Consider the following 10,767-nt stretch of genomic DNA (forward strand, 5'->3'; position numbering starts at 1 on the left):
TTCGGACTCAGAAGTCTATGTTTTCTATGTTTATAGACTCTCCATGTAATCCTGATGTATGCTAAAATTATTTCTTCTGTCTTTCTCTCTTTCTCTGTGTTTGTATGTCTGTGTTATATATATATATATATATATATATATATATATATATATATATATATATTCAGTGATAAGATGAAAATTCCTGTCTTCACTGAAGGATTTTCTGAATCATCATATTAATTAAACTTTATTGCATCCTTGAAAGCAATCCTTCAAAAGTAAGTGCTAAGTCTTTTCTCTTTCCCTTTGAAAATACCATTCCAATATCAATACAAACATGAGGACAATGGCTCACTTCTTCTTGATTCCCCATATACTAATGGTAGAGGGACAATTATATTTTATTATACAGGTATCCATTCACAATCCTTTGTGAAATATTGGCTATTCACTTGTTTTGTCTTGCATTCCCAGGTGAATTTAACCAGTTGAATAATGGAAACCGCTTTGTTTTTATTTCAGTGTTTACTGGTTGGATACACTAATATTAGTTAAATTAGATGAAAAAACATGGTAACTTTAAGAATAAATAAATTGGAAGAAGGAAGAGAGTAAGAACAAGATTTATATGCTTTGTTAAAAGGGTAAACTACTGCCAATCTCCATATTTGGAGAATAATTAGAAATTTCAGATTTTATGCTTCTCTTTGGGTTTATGTGGCAAATTATTAAAGAATTCATACCTTGAATTTGAGCTTTTAGTCCACACTTCATGCTCAATAAATACACTTCTGGTAACTAAGAACTGCACCATACCAAAGACAGAAATTTAAGGAATATGAATGGTTTTATTGGAGTTTTTTAACATTTAATATGATAGCCATCCAAAATTTATTTTAACTATGCTTTTTGGTTCAGCAACTCAAATTAAAATTTCCACAAGTATTGTTATGTTTTTGTCTTTTATATAAAGTATTTGATTCTGCTGTATGAGGTGTGACAGTTAAATGCTGAGCCATAATCTACACATTATAATGTCATTATTTTAATATCATATTTGAAATTGTACTTATAGCATTATATTGATATTATACATTATGTGAAAATGAATAGTAGATGTGCCAAAGAAACAGCATTGCTCTCAAATCTTGATTATCCATGTAAACATGAGAGAAAGTGTGTAAGGATATCAAATCAACATGTGACTAATATTTACTCCATTGTGACATATATTTCATTATATTTTGTGTTCTTATATATGTCTATTTGTGTGTATGTAACACAGATTTATTATCATCGATAGTAATGTGTGTATCACAGATGCATTTCCATAACTAGGAAAACTAAGGCTATTTTAAAAAATTCTAATTTGCGTTTCCTGTGCACGAAGCTATAGAGGTGGTCAGTGAAATGGTAGATCAGAAATTTTTGGTTGTTAATAATGTGTTAATCCAATAGAAAAATAGCCTTAATTTAAAAAATAAGTTTACGGAGTTCCCGTCGTGGCACAGTGGTTAACGAATCCGACTAGGAACCATGAGGTTGCGGGTTCGGTCCCTGCCCTTGCTCAGTGGGTTAACGATCCGGCGTTGCCATGAGCTGTGGTGTAGGTTGTAGACGCGGCTGGGATCCCGCGTTGCTGTGGCTCTGGCGTAGGCCGGTGGCTACAGCTCCAACTCGACCTCTAGCCTGGGAACCTCCATATGCCGCGGGAGTGGCCCAAGAAATAGCAACAACAACAACAACAACAACAACAAAAGACAAAAGACAAAAAAATAAATAAATAAATAAGTTTACGTAGTTATGGATAAGGAAAGGTTAAAATACTCACTGGCTTTTAAAGCCCTGATTTTGACAGTTAAGTAATATTTTGCTCAATCAAGGACATGGTTTTCTCACATCGTAGCAAGATGGTGTCACTATTACCTTTTTTAACAAGAAATACCAGGCCTAAGATATTCTATATGTATATTCTTAAAGCTCTCTAGATAATTCTGAAGACCAGAAAGTTGAGTATCATTAACAGAGGTAGTTAAGCAGCCACTGGATAGTTGTACAATTATGGTCCATTTTCCTACACTGTTTTGCTACTATAAAGTGAAGTTAAACTTTGGAGCTCTTTCTTTTCCTTGGAAGACTTTACTGTGATTCTGTCTGGGAAACAAAATTACATCCCTTCCCTTCCTCTAATATCTATGAGCAGATTCAAGATATAAGGAAAGACATGACTTCTTGATTTGAAAGATACCTTTTTGATAAAAGACTCTTGCTTTCTGGCAATTAGATAGTTATCTTAGTCATATCTTTGAATGGTTTTATTTATACAGAAAGGTCCTAGAAACTTCTCTATGGAAAATCATTTGATAGCTTCAATAATATCAGTATACCAATGTAAATGATCTCCTTTATTTTCAGATCATTTGTGACTAGAAATATAAATTAAATGGGGATTGTAGGCCCAGGATTAGGCCATTTAATTTTTAACTTTTAACTATCAACACAGGAAATTTTCCATTAAGGAAGGAAAATTTCCATATGCAAGATATATTTGCATATTAAAAAGGAATTTTGAAAGTTTTTGTCCATCAATTAAAATTGCACAGCTTACATGTGATGTTTCTAAAATATATATTAGGTAAATGATTAAGTTCCCTGAAGTCTTTACATGAGGCCAGCCAATGTTATGAACTGTTTTTTTCTAGACTGAGAATTTGAGGATAATCATCTTTGTTAGCTTCAAATAATTCAGTGATAACTCCAGGAAAATAAATTAGAAAATAGGCATGCCAGTTCTTACTGCATAGTCTATCCTTCTTGTAGCCTCTTATTCTTTCCATTGTCCTAAGGACATGATACAGATCATTTCACTTGATGGATGGATAACCAAAATCCAACAGCCTTATGTTTAGTCAATTCGGTTCTTTCCTCTTTAAGAATTGATTTGGATATTGACATAGCTTATAAAACTATATGAACATTAGCAATTGATGTGGCTTAAAATGAATGGGCCATTACACATTATGTGAACCATTTCATCACATAATAAAAATACTCTTTAATTCATATTCATGGGGATTTCATATAGAAAAACAGAATAGGCTTAATTTTATTTTAAAACTATAAATTAAATTCTCAATCTGGAAAAAAATAGTTCATAACATTGGCTAGCTTCATGTAAAGACGTTAGGGAACTTAACCATTTACCTAATATATATTTTAGAAACATCACATGTAAGCTGTGCAATTTTAATTGATAGAGAAAAAGTTCCAAAATTCCTTTTTAATATACAAATATATTTTGCATATGGAAATTTTCCTTCCTTAATGGAAAATTTCCTGACAAAACCATATGAACATTAGCAACTGATGTGGCTTAAAATGAGTGGGCCACAACACCTTATGTAGGCCATTTCATCACATAATAATAGGCCAGCAGCTACAGCTCCGATTCGACCCCTAGCCTGGGAACCTCCATATGCCACAGGTGCGGCCCCCAAAAAGACAAAAGACAATAAATAAATAAATAAATACTCTTTAATTCATATTCATGGGGATTTCATATAGAAAAACAGGATAGGTCTAATTATATTTTTCCACTGACAGATTTGCCTACTCAATTTGTCTTTTGCAAAATACTTGGACTGTCAAGACTGGTTCTTCAGGAATTCCTGTTGTGGCTCAGTGGGTTAAGAATCCAACTTGTATAAATGGGATGCAGGTTCAATCCCTGGCCTCACTCAGTGGGTTAAAGGATCTGGCATTGCCAGAAGCTGCAAGCTATGGCATAGGTTACAGATGCAGATTCTATCTGGTATTGCTGTGGCTGTGGTATAGGCTAGCAGCTGCAGCTCCAATATGACCCCTAGCCTGGGAACTTCCATATGCCATGTGTGTGGCCCTAAAAAGAAAAAAAAGGAAAAAAAAATCCTGGTTCTACAGATGTAAAATAAAATTATTCTATACTAGTTCTATACACTAAATTCTTAATATTTAGATTCTGTTCTAAATATTTAATATTTAGATAACCAAAATATGAATACTGTCTGTACAAATCTGTTTTAAAGTTTGTATAAATTTTATGTCTGGCATTCAGGAAAGGATACTTCAAAACTACATTTATAAGAAACTTTATTTACTAGATTTATTGCTTAGATAGCTTAATAGAGTATTTGAAGATCTATGTAATAACTATAATTATATTTAATTATATTAATATTGTTTATAATTTTAACATCCTAATATTACCTCAACTGTAAAATTTTCTAAGCATATCATATTACATGTCTGCAGAGCAAAATTTTAAAACTCAAGAATCTTATGCTTTTATATATTCTTGCTCTCATTTTAGAGACAAATTTAGTAGTCTCATATGTTTTCTTTTTAATTTTAAAATAATATTCATTATTTCTTTAAACCAACATTTCTTTAAGGCTGTCAGGAACATAGAAGAGGTGTTGCATTTTTCCTTATGCTCAAGCAATTCCAGAAATTTATACTCTAATAATGAACCTCAGTAATATTATTTAAACTTAGAGCAGTAATATATATGAAACTTAATAATAGAATACTCTGATGCTTTTGGTTTAAAGGTGCTATATATTGCACTTAAACCTTATCCTATTCAGTCAACTGGGTCTAACACACACAGACAGAGCTATCTGATCTCACTTTAAATTCATGACAATTAACCTCAATTATGTACTATGATTATCTCATGAACAAAATTTATACCACTAAACAAATACATTCATTATAGCATTTACATGAGGAAAAACTGAGAAAGGCCACTGTTTCATATCAAAAATAATTACAACTCTAACAAATCCTTGAGAATGTCTGTTTACATACACCAATCAATGTAACATTTTTGACATAACCATCGTGGCTTTTTCACTTATAGATTTGAACACCATTAGATACATTGATAATTTACTCCCTAGTATTAGTTTATTTTTAAGGTATATTTTTTTAATTTTTCCATATGCTTTAGGTGTAACATTGATTTCAAAATGCTAATTTTCTTCTCAATACTTTGCTTCCTTTCTAGTTGATCATCTGACATCATAATGTCTGAAATCAGATTCAGCAATCTCACTTGGGATCAAGTTATGACACTGGATCAAGTGTTAAATGAAGTTATTCCAATTCATGGAAGGGGAAATTTCCCCACATTGGAGGTAAAACCAAAAGATATCATTCATGTTGTGAAAGATCAACTGATAGAGCAAGGAATTATTGTTAAAGATACCCGATTGAATGGTTCCACAGCAAGTTACATACTTGCAAGCCACAATGGAATCAGCTATAAGGATCTGGATGTTATTTTTGGTGTTGAGCTACCAAGTGATCAAGAATTTCAGGTTGTTAAGGATGTAGTTCTGGGTTGTTTGCTCGACTTTTTACCAAAAGGTGTAAAAAAGGAAAAAATTACCCTAAAGACTATGAAAGAGGCTTATGTGCAGAAGATGGTCAAAGTTTGCAATAAGCATGATCGTTGGAGTCTCATCTCTCTTTCAAATAACACTGGAAAGAATGTAGAGCTAAAGTTTGTGAATTCACTCAGACGACAATTTGAATTTAGTGTAGATTCCTTTCAAATTGTTTTGGATCCCATATTAGAGTTCTACAGTGACAAAAATGGTAAGCTAACCAAAGCATTCTATCCTGTTGTGGTAGCTGAAAGCATGTATGGAGACTTTCAAGAAGCAATGACACATTTGCAGTACAAGCTTATATCTACCAGAAAACCTGAAGAAATTAGAGGTGGTGGCCTTCTGAAGTACAGCAACTTGCTGGTTCGAAACTTTAAGCCAGCTTGTGAAGCAGAAATCAAGACCCTGGAACGTTATATGTGTTCTAGATTCTTCATTGATTTTCCTAATGTAGCAGAACAGCAAAAGAAGATTGAATCATACCTCCGCAACCATTTCATAGGTGAAGAAAAGAGCAAGTATGACTACCTCATGACCTTGCGTGGAGTTGTGAATGAAAGCACTGTTTGCCTCATGGGTCATGAAAGAAGACAGACCCTCAATATGATCACCCTTATGGCTTTAAAAGTACTTGGAGAACAGAATATCTTACCCAATACCGAAAATGTGACTTGCTTTTATCAGCCTGCTCCATACTTTGCTGCTGAGGGAGGGTACCCTGCTTATTATGTAACATCTGGACCACCACCTATTTTCTTTCAGCCATACCACCCACTGCACTTTCATGTGCCAAATGGTATGGTTTAAAAAAAAACACAGCAGAAACTTTGCTTTAATTAAACACCTCTTAAAAGCAAGTTTCCAAATTCCATAAAATTTAAGATCTATTTTTATTTTTATGCATTCACCAACTATTTTTCATCAATTATAGTTTAAATCATCATAGTAAATACAATATCATCTGTGAACTGACCTCTTTAAATGATTTTCAGATTTTATTGATTAACTATATATAACAACTATCAGATGTGAACCGCTTAAAGTAATTTTCAAATCTGACTATGACTTTCAAACTTGCTGTGACAAATAAATTAGAGATGCCTGCATCTTTGGTTAAAATGTAAAAGAACAGACACATGTTTTAAAATACAGAGGTACAGTAAAGACAAATGTCAACATTTTTGTAACAATCGCTTTACTTTGTTACCTTTACTTCATTTTTTCCTAGTAAATAGTACCATTAATGAATTTTTAGCATCTATCTAAAAATGTCTCATTTCAAAGACAACAGATTCAGAAGACATTAAAAGTCTGGACTGTGCAAGCATATATTTTGTTTCCCAATTGAATTGGTTAGATACAAAATACTACTACAGTTTGACGGAACACTGAAAAAATAATTCTGGAAAATGCTTGACATTAGTAATTTATCAACTGTCAAATAAGTTGGTTAATTTATGGATCTGAAGAATAATACCATCAAGCTGGACAACCATTACTGTGGCCATTTATACAGGCTTCTTCATTTTTCCCCAAACAACTTGAAAAGAATGAAAATGACCAACTCTAAATGTGAAAAGTTTTCTATCATCATCTGTTAAAAAGAGACTCTACATGTCAAATAGCAAAAAAAGATAAAGGTTTTTAACCATGGCCTTTACCATTTTTATGGCCAATTTGACCAATATCTTAATACCTGGAGACATTCCATGTTAGTAAGTGAAAATATTTTCATTATTATTAAATGAAGCTTGAAGTTTTTTTTCTTATTTTGCCCTTACCAAAGATCAGTTGCTAACCAGACACACAAGTGCCTACTCATATATGTTTTTGCATAACGCTATCATTTATTCAACAATTGTATGTGTTCATCAGTTATCTGACTACTCACTATATCAAATATGCTGCTAGCAAATCTGCCAGTGGGATTGAAACAGTATTTTCTTCCTATAATGAAGAAAATAATCCATGACCAATATTACCTGGGATGACAGAAGGGGAGGAGCTCTCCTGAATGAATATAGATAAGATCATCAGAAATTTTCATTATTTTTACTTGCTTCTGATTTTTTATGAGTTTTCATCTCAGTTTTCATTGACCATCACAAGATTTTCAATCAAAATGTGATCCAACAGCCATATTCTGAGAATTTTTCACTTATAGTGTTTAATCTGTCTTCTCTATGTTACAGTGTTGGACACAAGAAGTACACCAAAGATAGCATTTTCAAATAACCAATATTTCTGAGATGTTTTATACCACAATACCACTGGCCATCAGTATATTTTTAAAGAATTATATAAACATATATAAATACTATATATATTTCACATCCTTGAAGCTTTAAAACATTATATGGATTTGATTCCTTGCTTGGGACAAATAAAGAATGTATAAATGCTATATTAAAGAAAATTCAATAATCTATCAATGTAGTATATTGGCTAAAATTTATTAATCTTTGTGCCTTAATTATACTCTAGTTTTCAGTTAAGGAGAATTATTACACACAAAACTAAAGGATTATATGCTATATTAACAGTATCAAAAATAATTCCAAAAGACACAGGAAAAGTGTTTAAGAATAAAAGAATTGTAATAGTTATGAGTCAGGTAAAGGTTCAGTATTTTCCAAGGTAGCATATTATGCTAAATAGCAAAATTTTAAAATTATTTGGAAACATCTTGTCACTCATCTGATTAAAACTCCTTTCATTCAGTAGATCTATTATCTGAAAATATTCACCCAGCTTTAAAAATATGTTAAAGTGTATAATTGAGAAAAATTTTGAAGTTTTAAAGTTTGTGATGTTTTTCAAAATTGTATTGATATATGAATACAGCAGTTCCATTTATAGAGGATTTTTCAGAAATAAATTAATTCTATAAATTAAATTCTATACATTAAAACAGGATTGGGAGATATGTGGAACTGCAATTTAGTAAACACTCAAGACCTTTTTGGCAAGGCTTAAAACCCAACATTTTAACCTGCTTTCAGACTCATTTTCTTTACATGTAATGATATTTTGTTTTCAGTTCTGCTGTCATCTTAGTAGATATTTTATATGTTATAATGTTAAAATTTATATAATAAGTATTGGAAATTATATTGCTAATCCACTACTCCATTCATAAACATTTTTTCAACATGCATAACTGGAGACAGCTAATTTGTTAGGACATCAGCTCTTAAGTACTTTCTTAAGGAAACAGTTTTCCTTGAATTATTTTGAGTTTTAGCAAAAACACAATATTTAGAGTACATACTATCTGTAAACCAATCTAACATGTAAGAAGTGAACTTTAAGCTCAACACACTGCACTTTTTGTTTCACTTTGCTTTAATACAGAGGAATGAGAAGTTATTTTTCACACAATTGTTGGTATAAGGTAGTGCTACTTGAATTGTATTGCTGTTTGAAACAGCAACAGAAACTCCTTTTTGTTTAGTTTTAGCCCTTAAGAGAGCGGCAGAAATTTACAGATAACTTTGTTGTATGTGTGCTTTTTACGACTCTTCAAAAAAAGCTCCCTATTCCAGAAAAAGAATACCATATTGATGTCTCTCTCAGTACTTTAGGGCCTGAAAGTGCATAAATGGCTTTTCTAAGATTGAAGTATCTTGAGAGGACCCTCTTTGCCAAATTATCTCTTTCAGCTACAAATTAAAAGTTATGGATTGACCAACCCTGTTAAATCCAATTCAAATAGTTTCATGATGATTTATGAAAATTCACTTTTTATAAATTCTAGACCAGTGATAGAATTTGAACTAGTCTTTAAAATTCTAATAAATAGTTCATTTAACTTATAAATAAAGTATTGACCAAGTCATACTTGGTTCTTTGGCTCAACTAGAGAACCCAGACGCCTAAGACTGAATTCTTGTTTTAGCACTGTGTGCTTCCCTGGAGCTTTCAGTGGGGGAGATTGGCTGCCATGAAAATGACAGTAGAGAGTGGTATGAGTGTTCATCACACTACTATCTTTTTCAGCAATTTCATTTTTACCATAGGATAACATTAAAAAACCCCACTTTTCTATGTAGAATGTGGCTTCGATCACAAATGAAAAAATAATATCTTCAACTTGTAAAACTAGAGTTAAAAAAGGAATTCCAAACATTTGTAGTAGTCACTTCTAAAATGTTCCCCTAAAATAAAAGCCAGTATTAGATAGCCATTGACATTTCAAATTTCTGTTTAAAAAATTTCTACAGCTTTTCACCTCTCCCCAATAAAATTTAATAGACAACCCAAATATATATTAGCAGATATTTGAATAAAGAAGATCGAAAATAATATTCTTTAAGCCTTACATGTGACCTATGAACAAAACGATGTCTACAAAAATTATTTTCTTTATGGTTTGGGGAGTTTTTTAGGGTAGCTTTGAGACACAAGATTAAATTCCTTCAAAAAGCAATGGCTGCACAGGCAGTGAACACCAGAAAACTATTATATCATTTCAACTCCTCCAAATTTATTATCAGGTAAAATGCTTTCAGATAGTGTTAGCAAGTAAAAATATAAATTATAATAGTTTTTAATGTGAAAAATCTACTTATTTTTAAAGCATCTAAGTACATTTTTAAAATAAAAGGTACCATCTTCTTCTAACTAAATAATATATGTACTGAAGTAGAAACCATTCCAGAAAGGTTATCTGTTTTAGAAATATAAAGAACTATATTTAATGTACTGTTAATAGACTTACATGAACTTCAGTAATTATTTAGTCAAGGAGAGCACCTCTGTAGAAGGGATATACAAATTGTAATCCCGACAGTTTACAATGGACATATAGTCCATTATTCTAAAAAGCAAGTTTTTTTATAGCAGTATTTTGATTTTATTTTTTTAATTGTAATAAATTTTTATTTCCCCAATACACTTATTTTCTACTGTACAGCATGGTGACCCAGCTACAAAAACATGTATACATTTTTTTTCTCACATTATCATGCCCCATCATAAGTGACTAGACATAGTTCCCAGTACTACACAGCAGGATCTCATTGCTAACCCATTCCAACGGCAATAGTTTACATCTATTAACCCAAGGTACCCATCCACCCCACTCCCTCCCATCCCCCTTGGCAACCAAAAGTCTATTCTCCAAGCCGATGATTTTCTTTTCTGTGGAAAGGTTCATTTGTGCCATATATTAAACTCCAGATATGTGATATAATGTGGTATTTGTCTTTCTCTTTCTGACTTACTTCACTCAGGATGGGAGTCTCTAGTTCCATTCATGTTGCTACAAATGGCATTATTTCGTTCTTTTTTATGGCTGAGTAGTATTCCATTGTGTATATATACCACATCTTCCTAATCCAGTCATCTGTCA

At 31.9% G+C, this 10,767-nt stretch overlaps 1 protein-coding gene across 1 annotated transcript; it reads left to right on the forward strand.

Annotated features, from left to right (window-relative positions):
- Positions 1-5,048: 5,048 nt before the first annotated feature.
- Positions 5,049-6,228, forward strand: TENT5D (terminal nucleotidyltransferase 5D). The gene has a single exon (XM_047765760.1). It carries the CDS (start codon positions 5,049-5,051, stop codon positions 6,219-6,221), a length of 1,173 nt encoding a protein of 390 aa, XP_047621716.1. The 3' UTR covers positions 6,222-6,228.
- The last annotated feature ends 4,539 nt before the right edge of the window (positions 6,229-10,767 follow it).

The sequence above is a fragment of the Phacochoerus africanus genome, chromosome X (assembly GCF_016906955.1).
Source record: "Phacochoerus africanus isolate WHEZ1 chromosome X, ROS_Pafr_v1, whole genome shotgun sequence".
Lineage (NCBI taxonomy): Eukaryota > Metazoa > Chordata > Mammalia > Artiodactyla > Suidae > Phacochoerus > Phacochoerus africanus.